At 35.0% G+C, this 23,249-nt stretch overlaps 2 protein-coding genes across 4 annotated transcripts in view; both read right to left on the bottom strand.

The window, feature by feature from the left end:
- Window positions 1-23,249, bottom strand: part of LOC139977734 (uncharacterized) — a 475,642-nt gene that overhangs the window by 50,337 nt on the left and 402,056 nt on the right. The gene's annotated exons all lie outside the window — the stretch shown is intronic.
- The window catches only part of LOC139977725 (uncharacterized), a 173,024-nt gene that overhangs the window by 147,330 nt on the left and 2,445 nt on the right, over window positions 1-23,249 (bottom strand). Inside the window, exon 3 of the mRNA XM_071987243.1 lies at window positions 18,427-19,231. Coding sequence (XP_071843344.1) covers window positions 18,427-19,231 — 805 coding nt within the window. The remainder of the gene's footprint in view (window positions 1-18,426; window positions 19,232-23,249) is intronic.

Here is a 23,249-nt window from a genome sequence, read left to right as displayed (position 1 = left end):
AGATTCCGGTTGGATTTCAATTACCATATTCTTTTTCAAAATCAGGAAAAAGTCATTCTTTTCAACTTAGGACAAAAGGAAAACAAAACATCATATTTTGTTGTTTACTTGAAGATTTATTTATGAATGTATGCATGACTAAAAGTACGATTTTGCATTTATTTTGTCTGTTAAAAAATATCGGTATCGTATCGGTATCGGACCGATATTGGGATGATAATATCGGATATCGGCCAAAACCGATATTGGTGATATCGGCGCAACACTAGTAATTACTATTGTAATGTGTGTAAATTCTGTATCATTTTAACTGAACATTGTTTAATAGCTGTTTACAGGGTTGATTATGGCACTATATTCCCTCAGCCATAATGTGTGTATTGTTAAGTCCTAACCTACATTGAATTAATGCGAGAGAATTGAAAGTGCTTCAGGTTATTGGTTCAACGAGAACCCACACTGGGATATTTATAAGTTTTATTATGTATTGCTGTGATTATGTCGAGCATTAACCGTCCCTCTAATGCACTCACATTTTTTTTTCAGTTGGTATAAGTGTCGCCATTCGAGCTATGTTTAGATCCCATGATGCAATGCTACACTTTTAATAGTTGCCATGGTGACAGGATTTGCTGAACTTTCCATCAACTTCTGGGTTGAAAGATCTGTAGCAATATATTTTAGTAGATAGGACTGAGGCTCTATTAAGGTTTTGTTAGAATGTTAGCAAGTATTAGCAGCCCTAATTAATGCATCATTAATTGTAGCCTACTTTTGGTCCAAGGGGTTGCTTAGGTACATGCAGCCTAAACAAAGGTGTTTGTTGCCATGGCAACCTGTTGTCTAAGCCAGAAGTTGCAAAAGGGCCGAAGTGGTTAGAGTGCTACTTGTTGTTGTTATTATTACTAGATGAGGGATTTCCCGCTCCCGAACTTGGCAGTCATTTGTTGCTGTTAATTAGCTACAAAATTCATCATCAATTTATTTTTTCTTTCTTGAGCTATAACTATGGGCTTCTGTTGGGCACAAGCCAATGTGTTGTCAGGAGTCATTACAGCTAAGTATTGTTTGTTCATGTATGGGTATTTTAAAGGGCATGTTTTCATGGACTGAAGGGACATAAGTTTTTCTGAGCGAGTTTTCAAGACTTTTTAATTCCTAATGTCAATACTGTATTAAGGGTCCACACAGTTTTGATAATGAAAGAAATTTCAGAGGATTTTGAATATTATTCGCCCTGTACAGTATGTATGTGTTGCTATGAGAGGTTTTGCTACTTCAATCCTATTAACATTTTTCTTCTCATTTTTCCCTAAATTCATTCCTACTGTATTGCCACAAAATAGCAATAAGTGTGCTCTTAGAAGATGTTCGTATGCACCGAACCCAAATATGTTTCTATTGGAGGTCTACACAGTTTTTTATAATGCAAGAAATTTCAGCGGATTTTGAATATTATTCGCCCTGTTCTGTATGTATGTGTTGCAATGAGAGGTTTTGTTACTTTAATCCTACACAATTTTTCTTCTCTTTTTTGCTCTAAATTCATTCATATTGCCTTAAAATAGCAATAAGTGTGCTCTTAGAAGATGTTCGTATGCACCGAACCCAAATATGTTTCTATTGGAGGTCTACACAGTTTTTTATAATGCAAGAAATTTCAGCGGATTTTGAATATTATTCGCCCTGTTCTGTATGTATGTGTTGCAATGAGAGGTTTTGTTACTTTAATCCTACACAATTTTTCTTCTCTTTTTTGCTCTAAATTCATTCATATTGCCTTAAAATAGCAATAAGTGTGCTCTTAGGAGATGTTCGTATGCACCGAAACCAAATATGTTTCTATTGGAGGTCTACACAGTTTTTATAATGCAAGAAATTTCAGAGGGTTTTGAAAATTATTTCCCCTGTACTGTATGTATGTGTTGCTATGAGAGGTTTTGCTACTTCAATCCTATTGAAATTTTCTTCTCATTTTTGCTCGAAATTCATTCATATTGCCTTAAACTAGCAATAAGTGTGCTCTTAGGATATGTTTGTATGCATGCACTGAGCCCAAATATTGTTCTATTGGAGTTCTACACAGTTTTTTATAATGCAAGAAATTTCAGAGGATTTTGAAAATTATTTGCCCTGTACTGTATGTATGTATTGCAAAGAGAGGTTTTGCTACTTTAATCCTACACAATATTTCTTCTCATTTTTGCTCTAAATTCATTCATATTGCCTTAAAATAGCAATAAGTGTGCTCTTAGGAGATGTTCGTATGCACCGAACCCAAATTATATGTTTCTATTGGACGCGTCTACACAATTTTTATAATGCAAGAAATTCAGAGGATTTTGAAAATTATTCACCCTGTACTATATGTATGTGTCGCTATGAGAGGTTTTGCTACTTCAGTCCTATTAAAATTTTCTTCTCATTTTTTCTCTAAATTTATTGATATTGCCACAAAATAGCAATAAGTGTGCTCTTAGGAGATGTTTCTATGCAGTCAGCTCAATAATGCTTCTATTGGAGGTCTACACAGTTTTTATAATGCAAGAAATTTCAGACGATTTTGGAATTGATTAGCCCTGTACTGTATGTACAGAACGTCATTGCTATGAGAGGTTTTGCTACTTCAATCCTATTCAAATTTTCTTCTCATTTTTTCTCTAAATTTATTCATATTGTCACAAAATAGCAATAAGTGTGCTCTTAGGAGATGTTCGTATGCACCGAACCCAAATATGTTTCTATTGGAGGTCTACATAGTGTGCTCTTAGAAGATGTTTCTATGCAGTCAGCTCAATTATGCTTCTATTGGAGGTATACACAGTTTTTATAATGCAAGAAATTTCAGACGATTTTGGGATTGATTAGCCCTGTACTGTATGTATGTCATTGCTATGAGAGGTTTTGCTACTTCAATCCTATTAAAATTTTCTTCTCATTTTTGCTCTAAATCCATTCATATTGCCTTAAACTAGCAATAAGTGTGCTCTTAGGAGATGTTTGTATGCACTGAACCCAAATACGTTTCTATTGGAGATCAACACAGTTTTGATAATGCAAGAAATTCCAGAGGATTTTGGAATTTATTCGCCCTGTACTGTATGTATGTGTTGCTATGAGAGGTTTTGCTACTTTAATCCTACACAATTTTTCTTCTCTTTTTTGCTCGAAATTCATTCATATTGCCTTAAAATAGCAATAAGTGTGCTCTTAGGATATGTTTGTATGCATGCACCGAGCCCAAATATTGTTCTATTGGAGGTCTACACAGTTTTTTATAATGCAAGAAATTTCAGAGGATTTTGAAAATTATTTGCCCTGTACTGTATGTATGTATTGCAAAGAGAGGTTTTGCTACTTTAATCCTACACAATATTTCTTCTCATTTTTGCTCTAAATTCATTCATATTGCCTTAAAATAGCAATAAGTGTGCTCTTAGGAGATGTTCGTATGCACCGAACCCAAATTATATGTTTCTATTGGACGCGTCTACACAATTTTTATAATGCAAGAAATTCAGAGGATTTTGAAAATTATTCGCCCTGTACTATATGTATGTGTCGCTATGAGAGGTTTTGCTACTTCAGTCCTATTAAAATTTTCTTCTCATTTTTCTCTAAATTTATTGATATTGCCACAAAATAGCAATAAGTGTGCTCTTAGGAGATGTTTCTATGCAGTCAGCTCAATAATGCTTCTATTGGAGGTCTACACAGTTTTTATAATGCAAGAAATTTCAGACGATTTTGGAATTGATTAGCCCTGTACTGTATGTACAGAACGTCATTGCTATGAGAGGTTTTGCTACTTCAATCCTATTCAAATTTTCTTCTCATTTTTTCTCTAAATTTATTCATATTGTCACAAAATAGCAATAAGTGTGCTCTTAGGAGATGTTCGTATGCACCGAACCCAAATATGTTTCTATTGGAGGTCTACATAGTGTTTTATAATGCAAGAAATTTCAGAGGATTTTGAAAATTATTTGCCCTGTACTGTATGGATGTGTCGCTATGAGAGGTTTTGCTACTTCAGTCCTATTAAAATTTTCTTCTCATTTTTGCTCTAAATTCATTCATATTGCCTTAAAATAGCAATAAGTGTGATCTTAGGAGATGTTCGTATGCACCGAACCCAAATATGTTTCTATTGGAGGTCTACATAGTGTGCTCTTAGAAGATGTTTCTATGCAGTCAGCTCAATTATGCTTCTATTGGAGGTATACACAGTTTTTATAATGCAAGAAATTTCAGACGATTTTGGGATTGATTAGCCCTGTACTGTATGTATGTCATTGCTATGAGAGGTTTTGCTACTTCAATCCTATTAAAATTTTCTTCTCATTTTTGCTCTAAATCCATTCATATTGCCTTAAACTAGCAATAAGTGTGCTCTTAGGAGATGTTTGTATGCACTGAACCCAAATACGTTTCTATTGGAGATCAACACAGTTTTGATAATGCAAGAAATTCCAGAGGATTTTGGAATTTATTCGCCCTGTACTGTATGTATGTGTTGCTATGAGAGGTTTTGCTACTTTAATCCTACACAATTTTTCTTCTCTTTTTTGCTCGAAATTCATTCATATTGCCTTAAAATAGCAATAAGTGTGCTCTTAGGATATGTTTGTATGCATGCACCGAGCCCAAATATTGTTCTATTGGAGGTCTACACAGTTTTTTATAATGCAAGAAATTTCAGAGGATTTTGAAAATTATTTGCCCTGTACTGTATGTATGTATTGCAAAGAGAGGTTTTGCTACTTTAATCCTACACAATATTTCTTCTCATTTTTGCTCTAAATTCATTCATATTGCCTTAAAATAGCAATAAGTGTGCTCTTAGGAGATGTTCGTATGCACCGAACCCAAATTATATGTTTCTATTGGACGCGTCTACACAATTTTTATAATGCAAGAAATTCAGAGGATTTTGAAAATTATTCGCCCTGTACTATATGTATGTGTCGCTATGAGAGGTTTTGCTACTTCAGTCCTATTAAAATTTTCTTCTCATTTTTCTCTAAATTTATTGATATTGCCACAAAATAGCAATAAGTGTGCTCTTAGGAGATGTTTCTATGCAGTCAGCTCAATAATGCTTCTATTGGAGGTCTACACAGTTTTTATAATGCAAGAAATTTCAGACGATTTTGGAATTGATTAGCCCTGTACTGTATGTGGGTCTGTTCACGTTAAAGCGCCCAAATTAGCATAAATGGCATTTGGAGCATTGTGGCAAAATAATTAGAGATTCTAGAGATACAAATATTATCCCCATGGATAGAGTCCACCTAGATGTACCTACCATAGCATAGACAATTTCCTGAGATATGCATATGGTATGCTATACTCCCAGAAGTGCCGAAATGTGGACGGAAAATGTTGCCATTTTCAAACTGCACAATTTGTACTTTGATCTATTCTCAACTCCAAAAGAGGATTACTCCAAATTTTGTCATGATTGAACTTTGTGGCTATAGGTTCCCTCTCATAAATATTTCAGAAAATTTCATCAATGAATTTGCGAATTATCGCGAAACTGGACCAGTGTTTCGGACATCACTTTTTCCGTCCACATTTATACACTAATTTATGAGTGGCATAGTTTGGGGTTAAATAACAAATGTTGAAAGTGGTGTCCCTTTTCAATACTGTCATAGTTGTATCAAATAAAATATATATCAGATGCATGTCCATTCAGCCACATTTTACTACACGATAAAGTTAAACAACATGCAAAATGTTTCCGTCCACATTTTGGTGATGTCCGAAACGTCATGAAGCAACTAATATATGAAGTATGTTAAAACCCACAAGACTGTTTTGTTACTCTAATTAAAGCATAAGTACTCCCTCAACTACAGTATGTACATGACACATTTCCACTCATCCGTTTTGATTTTATAACCATTTCAATTTTTCCGTCCATGTGTGTGATGTCCGAAACACCAGTGATGTCCGAAACAAGTTTTAACTAATATTGCTTTATGTTGCTTGAAAAAAAGACACAATAGATGAGCACTTCATATATTATAACAAGTTCTATTGTTACAAACATACATACTGCACTACTCAAAACTTTTTCCATCTTTACCAAATATTATAGCAAAATAACCTTAAAAGTATGTTTCGGACATCACCATGTGTTTCGGACATCACTTTTGTGAATCCAACATATTGTAAAACAGCACTAGTTTCCACTGAATGATTCAATTGGTTGATTTCAGTGTGCTAGAATACACTAAGATCCTACAACAGAATGCTTCTAAACTTTTGGTGTCATTTGACCAACATGTATTCATCTTTTGATGACTTGTGACAAGTCTAAAATGATATTCTACATATTTGGGTATGAATGTTACTGGGAACATCAAATTACTTGGATTTTTCTAGAACTGTCATCATTAACACTACAATTTTCCATCATTTAGTACTGAAGAAGTTAAAAAAACCTTTAGTGAATTTTTTTCTGACATATATACATGTACTGTATCAGGATGCCATCACAGTATACAGTACATTAGAAAGTAATGCTGTAATTGTCTGCTATAGCTTGAATCAAGCTATTTGTCACAACCATAGAAAGCCTATTTATAGGCTAAAAGAACTACATCAAAGGGCACGTGGGTACCATGCATGGACTGTCATGTGATGTGTTCCAGCTTCCATGGCGGTACCAATTTGATATTTCCCAATATCATATTGAGAATTGTAAAGTTAATTACACAAAATTGGAATAGGCCTAGACGAGTTTTGTAGCACAGTAGCTCATGTTTCTATCACATCGGTCTACAGCATAGTATGTCAACGTCACTTTGAAAAACTGAACACCATTCAGTGTCGTCTGTCGCTCTACTGTATATGTTTGGAATCAGTGTGCATCTATAACACCCTATGTCAGAGCAGTTTAACTGTTGATGGGAACTTGATGGTTGTCAAGAAAAGCTACCAGTACTTTGGGAAGATGTTAGCTAAGTAGTAGGACCGTGGAATGTGTTTGGTGATCTAACCTATAAATGTTGGTCAACGACTATAACTATAATGTTAAGGTACAGACATTGCTAGGTAACTGTGTGTTGTCTGCTGCTCTAAGCCCAAATATACATTTACTGTACTAGTTAGTAAACCACAATGGGCAATGTGGAGATTAATGCAGTATATCAGATTATTAGTACCACCCTGGAACACATTACAGTACATGACCCTCTATGACTGATATGCGGATTTACCGTGTGATGAAACCTCCAGGTTTGACTCGATGGTGTCAAAAGTATTAATATACACAGAGTGGTGCATCATGCATGACCATGTTTTCATTCTGAGTTGCTTCAGACTTCAGAGCTTTAGTGATATGTATACAGATATTTATCATTATGAAACTTAAGGATAAAGCTGAGCAATTTGCTGAGCTGCTGTATATCATAACATCTAGGCCTTATACTTAAATGTAACAATCTTACAAAGTAAATCATTTATGTGACAAGGAGTATTTGTACAAACCATGAATACTTGTTTTTCACATTATAATAGCCAAGGCATGATGAATCTCAATAAAGAAGGATATTTAAACTAGTATATACTTAGAGTACTACTACAGTAGCATAGGCTACTACTGTTGCTTAGCTGGGCCAGTGGAAGCAATCTTCAACATTGGCAGTTCCAGCTCAAAGGTGCATGAGGAGGTGGTGGGAGCGGGTGGGTACCATTTGAAGGGGTGCAAAATAGTTGATATTGCTGACATTACAAAATAGGACCAAGCATTCTAGTAGAGTTTAGGATATGATACCTCCCCTCTGAAAATTGTTTAAATAGTAGACTCAATGATACTAGCTACAACAGGTGGGTGCCAAATAATCTATGTAGGGATGTCTCCTGTGTACATCTGTATATTTATTAAATGGTAAATATTTGCTGTTTGTTTCAATTATTGCAGACTTCATCTAGATAATGATGGAAATGTGGAAACCGTAAAATTTAAAAAGAATTCTATAACCCTTTTGGGGGAAAACTTTCTTTGCAGTCAATAATAATACCATTTTCTGCAAAGTAATACATAAGTTGATGTTTCTGGGAAGTGTTGGTGAATGCTGGCCATGCAAAAGGTATGCTGGACAGGTAACGAATGTGGTGAAGCAGAGATTAACTTTATGCAAATGGTGATCAATGAATGGTTACTATGTGGAGTGTTATGGAGTTTTAGCTCAGTGGTTAACGCCGGTGCCTTTCAATCATTAGGTCCTGAGTTTGTGTCACTCCAAGATTAATGTATGTCGTCAAGTTACAGAGTTGTTGACAATTCATAATCATGGACGTTAAATATGAATGTAAGAGACTGACTTCGGTCAGCTTGCGGCTTTGATAAGCCAATGATGGCTTCTTCGCGAGTTCCTGCTTGCAGGAGGATCTAAACTACATGTGTGTATTTTGGATATATGTATGACTTGAGTATATAGTAAACAGTAATTATTCATTTACATTAAATAGGGTTATCATTTACACCAAGCCTTCAGATTTTCACTTATCACCTACTTTTCACCTATCGGCTCTGTTTTTTTCCAAGAATTTACAGTGCCATTATTTTTCAGTACACCTTGTTGATTTCCGAGTCTATGGTGTTTTAATAGGCTGCATTCCCTCAAAAATTCATAATATCTAGTGTAAATCTGCTACTGTCTGACTGTTGTGCTCAGACTTTTGTTGCTTGAACAGGTTTGAATAGCAAAATATTACTTCATATTGTTGTTATGCAGCTTTGTGAACATTTTTCCAAGGTGATGTCCAAAACATTCAGTGATGTCCGAAACACTCATAAAGTAACTTTTAATGAACACTGAGGATTTGAACTACACTGTACTGTATAATAAGTTCAAAACTGTCATTATACCTTGTAGGTAGCTTATCAACAACAAAGACCCCTTTGTTACAAATTTAACTTTTGATATGATATGCGTTGTGTAGAAAACATAACAGGGATGCACTAATACAGTTGTGGTGATGTCCGAAACATAGTCCAAGACAGTCTAATGCAAATCTATAAAACAAGTGTTTGCATTTTTCATTATTTCAAATGAATTTGATGCTGTTGTTAACATATCTTGATGTACTGATATATATTGCTAAGTATTAACAAGCATGACCTTTGTTTAATAATTGTCTTGTTGATCACTTGGATCCAAGTATCCGTTTTCTTTATTTTGAACTTGGAACCTATGAAGGGTCCATAGATCTCTTTTGGTACAGGTATCAACTTACTAAAATGCTTTTCTATTCATTATTATTGCCATTAAATGAACATCATTTGGTTTATTACTAAATATTAGGTTTAATGTATTAGGTAAACCATTGGTGGGTGATGTCCGAAACAAGATCATTTTGGGGGGGTGATGTCCGAAACAAGAGTCAAGAAAAAAAAAATTCTGAGAGGACATGACCCAGAATTTTCAGCTTTTGGTTAATATATGTGCTTATGTTGTGGTTTAATTTTATGGTATAATTGTAACTATTAATTTCAATTTTGTTCTTTAAAGAAAAACTTTTTAAAATTTATTTCATGAAAATTGAATATTTTCTGACAATACTCTAATATTTTTTAAAAAACATCATCGATATCATTGAAAACTTGTCTTACAATAGCAAATTTTGTGTTAATAAAGAAAATAAAAACAGAATTCCCAAATGTAGCAGCAATGGAATGACACACCACCATTAAAAAAAGAACAAATTTTGGAAAATTTATAGATTGTCACACTTTCAACCATCTTGAATATAATTTCCAGAAAAGTTTAAGCTCTGGTCAATTCTGATTCATAAACTGCAGATATTAGTTATGTTATTTACTTAGAACAGAAGTTCTTTACTGTAATTTGAAAATTTGGTACCTCAGGCAACCAAATTGGGCGCTTTAACGTGAACAGACCCATGTACAGAACGTCATTGCTATGAGAGGTTTTGCTACTTCAATCCTATTCAAATTTTCTTCTCATTTTTTCTCTAAATTTATTCATATTGTCACAAAATAGCAATAAGTGTGCTCTTAGGAGATGTTCGTATGCACCGAACCCAAATATGTTTCTATTGGAGGTCTACATAGTGTTTTATAATGCAAGAAATTTCAGAGGATTTTGAAAATTATTTGCCCTGTACTGTATGGATGTGTCGCTATGAGAGGTTTTGCTACTTCAGTCCTATTAAAATTTTCTTCTCATTTTTGCTCTAAATTCATTCATATTGCCTTAAAATAGCAATAAGTGTGATCTTAGGAGATGTTCGTATGCACCGAACCCAAATATGTTTCTATTGGAGGTCTACATAGTGTGCTCTTAGAAGATGTTTCTATGCAGTCAGCTCAATTATGCTTCTATTGGAGGTATACACAGTTTTTATAATGCAAGAAATTTCAGACGATTTTGGGATTGATTAGCCCTGTACTGTATGTATGTCATTGCTATGAGAGGTTTTGCTACTTCAATCCTATTAAAATTTTCTTCTCATTTTTGCTCTAAATCCATTCATATTGCCTTAAACTAGCAATAAGTGTGCTCTTAGGAGATGTTTGTATGCACTGAACCCAAATACGTTTCTATTGGAGATCAACACAGTTTTGATAATGCAAGAAATTCCAGAGGATTTTGGAATTTATTCGCCCTGTACTGTATGTATGTGTTGCTATGAGAGGTTTTGCTACTTTAATCCTACACAATTTTTCTTCTCTTTTTTGCTCGAAATTCATTCATATTGCCTTAAAATAGCAATAAGTGTGCTCTTAGGATATGTTTGTATGCATGCACCGAGCCCAAATATTGTTCTATTGGAGGTCTACACAGTTTTTTATAATGCAAGAAATTTCAGAGGATTTTGAAAATTATTTGCCCTGTACTGTATGTATGTATTGCAAAGAGAGGTTTTGCTACTTTAATCCTACACAATATTTCTTCTCATTTTTGCTCTAAATTCATTCATATTGCCTTAAAATAGCAATAAGTGTGCTCTTAGGAGATGTTCGTATGCACCGAACCCAAATTATATGTTTCTATTGGACGCGTCTACACAATTTTTATAATGCAAGAAATTCAGAGGATTTTGAAAATTATTCGCCCTGTACTATATGTATGTGTCGCTATGAGAGGTTTTGCTACTTCAGTCCTATTAAAATTTTCTTCTCATTTTTCTCTAAATTTATTGATATTGCCACAAAATAGCAATAAGTGTGCTCTTAGGAGATGTTTCTATGCAGTCAGCTCAATAATGCTTCTATTGGAGGTCTACACAGTTTTTATAATGCAAGAAATTTCAGACGATTTTGGAATTGATTAGCCCTGTACTGTATGTACAGAACGTCATTGCTATGAGAGGTTTTGCTACTTCAATCCTATTCAAATTTTCTTCTCATTTTTTCTCTAAATTTATTCATATTGTCACAAAATAGCAATAAGTGTGCTCTTAGGAGATGTTCGTATGCACCGAACCCAAATATGTTTCTATTGGAGGTCTACATAGTGTTTTATAATGCAAGAAATTTCAGAGGATTTTGAAAATTATTTGCCCTGTACTGTATGGATGTGTCGCTATGAGAGGTTTTGCTACTTCAGTCCTATTAAAATTTTCTTCTCATTTTTGCTCTAAATTCATTCATATTGCCTTAAAATAGCAATAAGTGTGATCTTAGGAGATGTTCGTATGCACTGGACCCAAATACGTTAACTATTGGACTTCTACACAATTTTTATAATGCAAGAAATTCAGAGGATTTTGAAAATTATTCGCCCTGTACTGTATGTATGTGTCGCTATGAGAGGTTTTGCTACTTCAGTCCTATTAAAATTTTCTTCTCATTTTTGCTCTAAATTTATTGATATTGCCAAAAAATAGCAATAAGTGTGCTCTTAGAAGATGTTTCTATGCAGTCAGCTCAATTATGCTTCTATTGGAGGTATACACAGTTTTTATAATGCAAGAAATTTCAGACGATTTTGGGATTGATTAGCCCTGTACTGTATGTATGTCATTGCTATGAGGTTTTGCTACTTCAATCCTATTCAAATTTTCAATTCATTTTTTCTCTAAATTTATTCATATTGTCACAAAATAGCCATAAGTGTGCTCTTAGGAGATGTTCCTATGCACCGGACCCAAATACGTTTCTATTGGAGGTCTACACAGTTTTTTATAATGCAAGAAATTTCAGCGGATTTTGAATATTATTCGCCCTGTTCTGTATGTATGTGTTGCAATGAGAGGTTTTGTTACTTTAATCCTACACAATTTTTCTTCTCTTTTTTGCTCTAAATTCATTCATATTGCCTTAAAATAGCAATAAGTGTGCTCTTAGGATATGTTTGTATGCAGTCAGCTCAATTATTGGAGGTCTACACAGTTTTTTTTATAATGCAAGTAATTTCAGAGGATTTTTGGAATTTATTCACCCTGTGCTGTATGTATGTAATTGCTTTGAGAAGTTTTGCTTCTTCAGTCCTATTCAAATTTTCTTCTCATTTTTTATCTAAATTTATTCATATTGCCACAAAATAGCAATAAATGTGCTCTTAGGAGATGTTCGTATGCACCCAACCCAAATATGTTTCTATCAGAGGTCTACACAGTTTTTTAAAATGCAAGAAATTTCAGAGGATTTTGAAAATTATTTGCCCTGTACTGTATGTATGTGTTGCTATGAGAGGTTTTGCTACTTCAATCCTATTAAAATTTTCTTCTCATTTTTGCTCTAAATTCATTCATATTGCCTTACAATAGCAATAAGGGTGATCTTAGGTGATGTTTGTATGCACCGGACCCAAACATGTTTCTATTGGAGGTCTACACAGTTTTCATACAGCAAGAAATTTCAGACGATTTTGGAATTGATTAGCCCTGTACTGTATGTATGTCATTGCTATGAGAGGTTATGCTACTTTAATCCTACACAATTTTTCTTCTCTTTTTTGCTTGAAATTCATTCATATTGCCACAAAATAGCAATAAGTGTGCTCTTAGAAGATGTTCGTATGCACCGGATCCAAATACTGTACGTTTCTATTGGAGGTCTACACAGTTTTCATAATGCAAGAAATTTCAGACGATTTTGGAATTTATTAGCCCTGTACTGTATGTATGTCATTGCTTTGAGAAGTTTTGCTTCTTCAATCCTATTAAAATTTTCTTCTCATTTTTGCTCTAAATTCATTTATATTGCCACAAAATAGCAATAACTGTGCTCTTAGGAGATGTTCGTATGCACCGAACCCAAATATGTTTCTATTGGAGGTCTACACAGCTTTTTATAATGCAAGAAATTTCAGAGGATTTTGAAAATTATTCGCCCTGTACTGTATGTATGTGTGTTGCTATGAGAGGTTTTGCTACTTCAGTCCTATTAAAATTTTCTTCTCATTTTTTCTCTAAATTTATTCATATTGCCTTAAAATAGCAATAAGTGTGCTCTTAGGAGATGTTCGTATGCAGCAAATCTACCTCTGTTTCTATTGGAGGTCTACACAGTTTTTTTTATAATGCAAGAAATTTCAGACGATTTTGGAATTGATTAGCCCTGTACTGTATGTATGTCATTGCTATGAGAGGTTTTGCTACTTCAATCCTATTCAAATTTTCTTCTCATTTTTGCTCTAAATTCATTCATATTGCCTTAAAATAGCAATAAGTGTGCTCTTAGAAGATGTTCTTATGCACCGGACCCAAATATGTTTCTATTGGAGGTCTACACAGTTTTTATAATGCAAGAAATTTTAGAGGATTTTGAAAATTATTTGCCCTGTACTGTATGTATGTCATTGCTATGAGAGGTTTTGCTACTTCAATCCTAGTAAAATTTTCTTCTCATTTTTTCTCTAAATTTATTGATGTTGCCTTAAAATAGCAATAAGTGTGCTCTTAGAAGATGTTCGTATGCACCGGACCCAAATACTGTACGTTTCTATTGGAGGTCTACACAGTTTTCATAATGCAAGAAATTTCAGACGATTTTGGAATTGATTAGCCCTGTATTGTATGTGTGTTATTGCTTTGAGAAGTTTTGCTACTTTAATCCTATTAAAATTTTTCTTCTCTTTTTTGCTTGAAATTCATTCATATTGCCACAAAATAGCAATAACTGTGCTCTTAGGAGATGTTCGTATGCACCGAGCCCAAATATGTTTCTATTGGAGGTCTACACAGTTTTTATAATGCAAGAAATTCAGAGGATTTTGAAAATTATTCGCCCTGTACTGTATGTATGTGTTGCTATGAGAGGTTTTGCTAGTTCAGTCCTATTAAAATTTTCTTCTCATTTTTTCTCTAAATTTATTGATATTGCCACAAAATAGCAATAAGTGTGCTCTAAGGAGATGTTTCTATGCAGTCAACTCAATTATGCTTCTATTGGAGGTCTACACAGTTTTTTATAATGCAAGAAATTTCAGACGATTTTGGAATTGATTAGCCCTGTACTGTATGTATATGGGTCAATCCATGCCAAATCAACAGATTTTTGGGTCGATTCCACGTCGACCCTCTCAGAATCGCCTGAAATTGATATGGTGTCTTGCCATCTGTCTCAAAGGATGAAATTGGGCAAAAAAAAAATTTTAAAAATTTTCGTTGCTAGGATACGGCCCCGCCTAGCAACCAAATCCAGATTGCATTTTAAGAGCCCTAAATTTGTGTCAAGTTTGGAGGCATTTTTTGCATAAATGTAAAGTATTTTATGTCTGAAATTGCAGATATTGTGGAAGACATGTGGCCAGTCTTCTAATTTAGCTCATTTTGAGGAAAATTTACGGTCTCAATTTTTCGTAACAAGTAATTAAAATGGCAGAAAATGAGATAGGGGTCTTTTCTGGCCCTACTTTGAGTGTGCTCTATATTCACAAGCAAAGGCATGTTTGAGTTTTAATTTCCATAGGATCCTTGTCCGGTGGTAGTACTACGGGAAAAGTGCGAAAAAAAAGTCAAGCGCGTCGTACGTTTTACGAACAGCGCCCTCAAACTTAAGAAATCTCACTTCTGGCCCTAATTGGGGGTCCATTTTGGGCCTGTGGGTATTTTTTTATTTTTTTTTAAATAGCATTTTTCAGGAGCGTATTGACCCTATTTTTAAAAACTCAAGTCAAAAAGTTGTGTATTTTGTGTTATCTACTCAAATTTACGACTCGAAAATTGCAAAAATCACTTCGTTCATATGTATGAAAATGCTTGCACAAGCCGATTTGAGTAATTCAAATGACAACAACTTCTTAGCATTAGCATACAGGTGCTTAACAATTAAGAGGGTGGTCCACTAGCATAAGGACTACAAATAAACTGCATTTTCAGGGTAATATGCCCAACGATGCCTGTGAACAGCGCCCTCAAACATCACATTTTACCAATATTTTGGGCTATTTTGGGCATTTCAAGGTCAAATTTGGTCACAATTAAAAGTTTTATTTTTGGTTTTTAATACAAAACAAGTAAGATATGTATAGTTATGATGCAAAGAATGAGCTAAAACATCTTTTATATTACTTATTCATGCTCTGATGAGCAGCTTAAAGTGGCGTATATGAGAGTTACATCAGCTCTACAGAAACATGCTTGCGAGGGCAAACAGTGGTAACATTGTATCTTCATTCAGGGAGATGTTAAACAACATTAGAAACTATTGAAATGTATTTATTAAAAGTGTTCTGTCTAATACTCTTTGACTCCCTCTCACCCCCCCCCTCCCCTCCCCAACACCCTCCCATACAGTGTGCACTATATAGTACAGTGTTATTTTAAAGTGCTTGGTGAAAAATAACACTGTACTGAACATGTACACACATATATATAGTGCACACTGCATAGTGCATACTGTGCATATTTCAATGTATTTTTAAATATTTGCAATGTAGTGTATGCATTTTGCAAATTCACTAAATTAAAAAACTTTTAATAATTTAAAAGGAATGTTTAACCAGTACATACATGTACAGTGTGTACACTGTACATGATTTTGGACAGTGTGTATTTAATACTACTTGGTGTAAAATAACACTGTATTGAACATGTACACACATATATAGTGCACACTGTATGTATGCACTGGTTCACATTCATTTTCTATTGTGATATAGGGTTGGGTAGAGGATTTGGGTGGGAGGGGTGGGTTACATGCATACAGACAATTTGAAGCAGAAGATTACCATACCAAAAAATTCAGTATATATACCTTAAATGCATACATTTATGCAGTCTCTATGCAGTAAAAGTCAGTCACATACTGTATGTATACAAATCTGCATAGTGCACTATGGGGAGGGTGTTGGGGAGGGGAGGGGGGGGGTGAGAGGGAGTCAAAGAGTATTAGACAGAACACTTTTAATAAATACATTTCAATAGTTTCTAATGTTGTTTAACATCTCCCTGAATGAAGATACAATGTTACCACTGTTTGCCCTCGCAAGCATGTTTCTGTAGAGCTGATGTACTGTAACTCTCATATACGCAACTTTAAGCTGCTCATCAGAGCATGAATAACTAATATAAAAGATGTTTTAGCTCATTCTTTGCATCATAACTACACATATCTTACTTGTTTTGTATTAAAAACCAAAAATAAAACTTTTAATTGTGACCAAATTTGACCTTGAAATGCCCAAAATAGCCCAAAATATTGGTAAAATGTGATGTTTGAGGGCGCTGTTCACAGGCATCGTTGGGCATATTACCCTGAAAATGCAGTTTATTTGTAGTCCTTATGCTAGTGGACCACCCTCTTAATTGTTAAGCACCTGTATGCTAATGCTAAGAAGTTGTTGTCATTTGAATTACTCAAATCGGCTTGTGCAAGCATTTTCATACATATGAACGAAGTGATTTTTGCAATTTTCGAGTCGTAAATTTGAGTAGATAACACAAAATACACAACTTTTTGACTTGAGTTTTTAAAAATAGGGTCAATACGCTCCTGAAAAATGCTATTTAAAAAAAAATAAAAAAATACCCACAGGCCCAAAATGGACCCCCAATTAGGGCCAGAAGTGAGATTTCTTAAGTTTGAGGGCGCTGTTCGTAAAACGTACGACGCGCTTGACTTTTTTTTCGCACTTTTCCCGTAGTACTACCACCGGACAAGGATCCTATGGAAATTAAAACTCAAACATGCCTTTGCTTGTGAATATAGAGCACACTCAAAGTAGGGCCAGAAAAGACCCCTATCTCATTTTCTGCCATTTTAATTACTTGTTACGAAAAATTGAGACCGTAAATTTTCCTCAAAATGAGCTAAATTAGAAGACTGGCCACATGTCTTCCACAATATCTGCAATTTCAGACATAAAATACTTTACATTTATGCAAAAAATGCCTCCAAACTTGACACAAATTTAGGGCTCTTAAAATGCAATCTGGATTTGGTTGCTAGGCGGGGCCGTATCCTAGCAACGAAAATTTTTAAAATTTTTTTTTTGCCCAATTTCATCCTTTGAGACAGATGGCAAGACACCATATCAATTTCAGGCGATTCTGAGAGGGTCGACGTGGAGGCCACTGTTGATTTGGCATGGATTGACCCATATGTCATTGCTATGAGAGGTTTTGCTACTTCAATCCTATTAAAATTTTCTTCTCATTTTTGCTCTAAATCCATTCATATTGCCTTAAAATAGCAATAAGTATGCTCTTAGGAGATGTTCGTATGCACCGAACCCAAATATGTTTCTATTGGAGGTCAACACAGTTTTTTATATTGCAAGAAATTCAGAGGATTTTGAAAATTATTCGCCCTGTACTGTATGTATGTGTTGCTATGAGAGGTTTTGCTAGTTCAGTCCTATTAAAATTTTCTTCTCATTTTTTCTCTAAATTTATTCATATTGCCTTAAAATAGCAATAAGTGTGCTCTTAGGAGATGTTCGTATGCAGCAAATCCACCTCTGTTTCTATTGGAGGTCTACACAGATTTCATAATGCAAGTAATTTCAGACGATTTTGGAATTGATTAGCCCTGTACTGTATGTATGTCATTGCTATGAGAGGTTTTGCTACTTCAATCCTATTAAAATTTTCTTCTCATTTTTGCTCTAAATTCATTCATATTGCCTTAAAATAGCAATAAGTGTGCTCTTAGAAGATGTTCGTATGCACCGGACCCAAATATGTTTCTATTGGAGGTCTACACAGTTTTTTATATTGCAAGTAATTTCAGAGGATTTTGGAATTCATTTACACTGTATTGTATGTATGTGTTGCTATTATAAGAGGTTTTGCTGCTTCAATCCTATTAAAATTTTAGTCCCAAATTTCATATTATTTCCAAGACTCGCAAAAACAGTACAAATAAACGTAATCTACAGAAATGTTCGCAGTCACTGATACCTAACTTGGTAGTTTTTATCGCCTATTTTCATTATTCTACATGTAAAATAAAATTCCTATGTTTACTTGTTTACACTATCCTACTGTACTTACTGTGCTGTATACAGTCAGTGTTCCTTGTCTTGATACTGTAAACATAAACCTGTTTACATCGTTTATCCTGATTCTAAGAAACAACAACTCATTAATAACTCGGAAAGAAAACAATGTATGATTCTCAGAGAGAGAGTAAACAACAACAGCAGCAGGGAAATCCCAATATGATACAAACACCAGACCAAACTCACTGCTTACAGTGATACTGCATGCATTTGAGTAGCCTGGTGTGTTGTATTCATGTAACATCACTCCCTCCATGTTGTATCTAAAGGCTCGACTATTGATTGTAGATATAAACAGATTATCTCTATAAACTGTTATATCTCCAGGATGATCACCTACTAATCCTTCCAAGGTGATTGTCTTGATTTTATTTAAACTAAAATCAAACACAATCACCTCGTTAGAAATCAAACCAATAAATATCTCTTCCTCTCTGACAGTCATACAAATGGCTTTTCCATCGCGTAACCGATCACTGTGTGTGTGTATGTCGTCTGTCTTGATATTGAAGACATCCAACTGATCACCACACACAGTGACTATACGAGAATCATCCAAGAATGAAACATAACGAGGCCGCCATCTTGAAGGATTCTTAAATTCTTTAGAATAAAACCGAGTTATAAATGGCGACGAAGAATCAGGAATATTTAATGCAAACAGGTCTATGAATGATGTCCGTGTGCCTGCGTTGTAACCGCTAATAGCAACTTTGGTAGAATCCACCGTCATATCGCACAGCGTCCATGCCCGACGAGCTTCAGCGGTAAACCTGGAAAACTGTGTAGTATGAACTCTAAACAAGGCAAAAAAAGTACAATATTAGGTCAAGTTTACAAGGCCGTATCCATGGTAACGGAGAATGTTGTCAGACACTATGCATATAGCGGCTGGAAAATGTGTTCATTATAAAAATAAGAAAATATCGGAAGCTGAAGCAGCCTCCCCCAATACCAAATAATAAACAAATAAATAAGGAAATAAACAAACAACAAAACAATTAACTAACGGATCGAGTATATTTGCGAACATGTTGAGAGGAATTTCGCTGTAAACACGAGCTCTGGGATATGGAGTATACTATAGCTGTTTACACGATTGAGTGTATCAATTCATACTCAGTCATAGGACATACAGTATAATAAGCGACTGGCCCGTAAAACGGGCTTTCGTTGAGCACCCGTATCACGGGTAAACAATATGCTGCGATTTCTTAGTTTAAAAATTAAGTAAAAAAATAATTGTGGATCAATGAGGCGCGAGGGCTTAAATAGGTTACTCAGAATATAGCCGCTGGTGATTATGTTTATTATATTCTCAGCTGGCTGACCCCTCCCCGTGCAAATTAAGAAAAGAACGTAAAAAAAGTAAAACAGTTAATTTATATACTAGCTGTTGACCCCAAATATGTTATATATATTTAAATATGCCGGTCACCTTTGGTCAAAATTCTTACACTGTTTTAATTGCAACCAAGGAAGTTTTCCTCACTGGGATTTTCAGTCATCTTGTGTGTTCCTTAAAAATGTATGAGAACAATTTTGAGAGTAAAAACCTGAAGGAAAGTATATTTTGAATACTTCTAGCAATTTTAGCGTGCTGTTATTTAGGGCATGCATATACTGACTATACCGACCTTTAAGGACCTTAATTCTCCAAAAAGCTTGCAGTTGTCTGCAGCATATATAGCAATATCGCCCTACTGATCCTTCTTCCTCTGTTGAGAGAGTCCTTTAATTAATTAATTTCGGGTGGGAAGATACTTGTCCCTTGGCCAACTATCAGAAGTACAACACCTAACAGAAAAGAACTGATCCAGGACGTCTGCACAATTTTGCAAACATACACAACGGGGCGAAAGTTTTTAAATCGATGGCGCTATACCAATGTAAATAAAGCGAAAATGTTAAAATAGATGGCGGGCTTCCACAATTCATTATCAAATAAAGTTTTACACTCTACAAAGCGGCCGCAATGTGCTTTTCGCATTAGGAGACGTCATCTTCTTATCAAAGACAGGCTTAATTGTAAGGACATATCATATACAAAGCGCATTTCCATGAACAAAAGGACCCCTTTCCTACGCTTATATCCTTCACAAAGAAGCACATACAGAAGGGAATTTCAAATATTATGCAGTATTGTAGTGAATTACCAAAATTTATGATATTGCCCGTGTACGGCGTTAATCTGTTCTCTGAGCTCCAAACCCGAAATGCGAACCACAAAAGATAGATTTATGGAAGGGATCATGCGTTAAGTTCCTCTGGTTCAATATAATATGGATATTTCAAAGACATATAGTGGTTGTATAATGTATATGGCATGAGAAATGCCTATAGCTAAATTATACTTTCGTTTAACATATCTACAGCTCTTCATTGTTCACTAATCAAATCAAATCATACAAATACCTCATTTATACGACAAACTACATTAATGGTACGTTAATAATAAACCTGGCTAATCATTCATAGATAAACCTGGCTTTTATCCGTATGACATCTATTCAATAAGATCAATAATAAAAGTAAAATGATACATTAATGTTTGAACGGAAACTCTAGTCTACAAGGATCACACGGAGCATACATTCAATCAATCAAAGGGAGCGGTGGGGCAATCACACCTACTTCAGGCTGGTTTTACACCCCTTGAGGGATGTTGGAGCGGTGCGGTTTGTCTCTTAGTTAGTATTTCAGCACTTGATTGTGTTCACGAATATCGAATCGGGATTACAATGAAATGAAACCACTTATTTATTTGTACCCTTAATGTAAAAGTACTTCATTTCTCTCACATTTATTATTATGCTTCCAAGTCTTTGCGAAGGAATTTCTCACACTTTAACAGCTTCCGGTGAATTCGTCACCTTCCCCCCCCCCCCACCAGGGCTTTAAACAAATTCCAGTGATATAAAACAAAATCTCTCTGAAAAGTAATATGTGAGTGTGTTTCAAAGCGTTATTCGAGAACAAGAATATCCAAACCTCATAACACAGCGGCGTAAATATTCTGGTAAGGCGGATCCCAACGAAAATAAATAACCTTGCACCCATCCGCCAAAGACAACGTTTAAAAAAAATATTCACTTTCTTACGTCTCTTCGTACACCCACCAAAATGGTAAGTAAAGCGATTTGGAGGGGAGGGGGGCGTGGGGGGGGGGGCTGTGGGGGGGGGGGGGGGCTGTTGCTCCTTGCTATACGCCACTTAAATATTTCAAAACACTTCAATGTCTGAGGGCTTGGCCCTCTAAACCCCACCGGGCCTATTTCGAATATATTTGACGATTAAGCAGTTAACATTATGATTCTTTTAATGTAAATCAATGAACCAGTTATCGAGATCCCGATGTTTGTTTGACCGCTCAGATATTTTCTGCAGACGCCTATAAATCGCTCGCAAAAACAGAGGGGGGCGTTAAATTAACATGTGATTCACCGTATGCCACGCCCCTTAGCCATTTCTCTGTCTAAGCTAGTGAATTTAAACAAAGCTGCCAGTATCTAAGTCTTGTCCGTCGCCAATAGATGGAGCTACTTGTTTACCTCAGAGTTGACTTTTTCCTGCTTGTTTCCAGTTACCACCATTCCGTCTGCACCATAGCAGTCAAAGCACTTATGTTTATTGTGACATGGATATACAACGGTTTAATTTACTTCTTAATCTAAATTTAAGAACAGAATAATCGTTCTAGTTTCAGTGTAATCGTTCTAGTTTCAGTTTCAAACTTCTGATTGACAGGTTTTGAATGTCACTTGTTAATGTTGTTTGATATTCTGCTCTATCGTGAGGTTTCCTTGAAGACTATTTGCTGTCGGGAAACGATGCTATGAAAACGAACTAGTTGCCGCCAATGCCAAATGTATAACTAACAAGTAACGTTTGTTTACATTTATCTGCAAACGCACTGCCTTTTACTATGAAATGTATCTCAACAAAACAACCTAATACACACCAACTATAAGACTTCCCTTTAAATATCAAAATATATAAATTCCGCATTTCTCCTCATTATTTCTAGTATTATATTCCACAGCCTCAAATACGAGAGCGCAACCCTCTTGCTTCATTATGAAGATAGATAAAGAATTTAAAATTAGATTTACGGCCGCATTAATGAATACTGAGATTTCATCAGTGAGTAATGCTATATTGATAGGTCTGTGTGCTAAGTATACCTGTTTGTTTCTACACACGGGTGAGTCCTGAATGTATCAGTGACGTTGACGTCTTATAGAGAATGACCTCTGACCTCATAAAAAGTAATATATTTGTACTGACCCAGGTGAATGTACTACAAATTATGAAGTTCATTTAAGTTGCACCTCTGGAGTTATGGTGTTTACATGATTCTCAGACTTCCGTCACTGTTAACCTTAAACGATCTTTGATCTCCACTATAAATACAGAATGATTCTTGCACTCACTTATATGGATCTCTATACCACACATTCAGCCCATTCAAGTTTCAATAGTTGTGGCACTGTCACAACAACATATATCAGACTTTGACCACTATTGACCTCACATGAGCTTTGACCCGAACATAACAAAATGCTTTCTTTGTACTCACTACGGTAAAATGTCTTACAACGTATGTTTTAAGCTTGGAGTTATGTTTATATAAAGATTATGTGTTATTATTATTATTATTGTTATTAGAAAGTTTTAATTTTCGGACTTCATTACAACATAATAAGTTTTTTGAACTAGCTTAGATGGATTCACGACGTATGAATTTCATCTAAACTTTAATTTAGAGTTTTTACAAGGTTTACAGACCTGTGTTGAACCTGTGTTGAACTCGGG

The sequence above is a fragment of the Apostichopus japonicus genome, chromosome 12 (assembly GCF_037975245.1).
Source record: "Apostichopus japonicus isolate 1M-3 chromosome 12, ASM3797524v1, whole genome shotgun sequence".
Taxonomy (NCBI): domain Eukaryota; kingdom Metazoa; phylum Echinodermata; class Holothuroidea; order Aspidochirotida; family Stichopodidae; genus Apostichopus; species Apostichopus japonicus.
The sequence above is the reverse complement of the archived record's forward strand: the minus strand, read 5'-3'. Positions and strand labels throughout refer to the sequence as shown.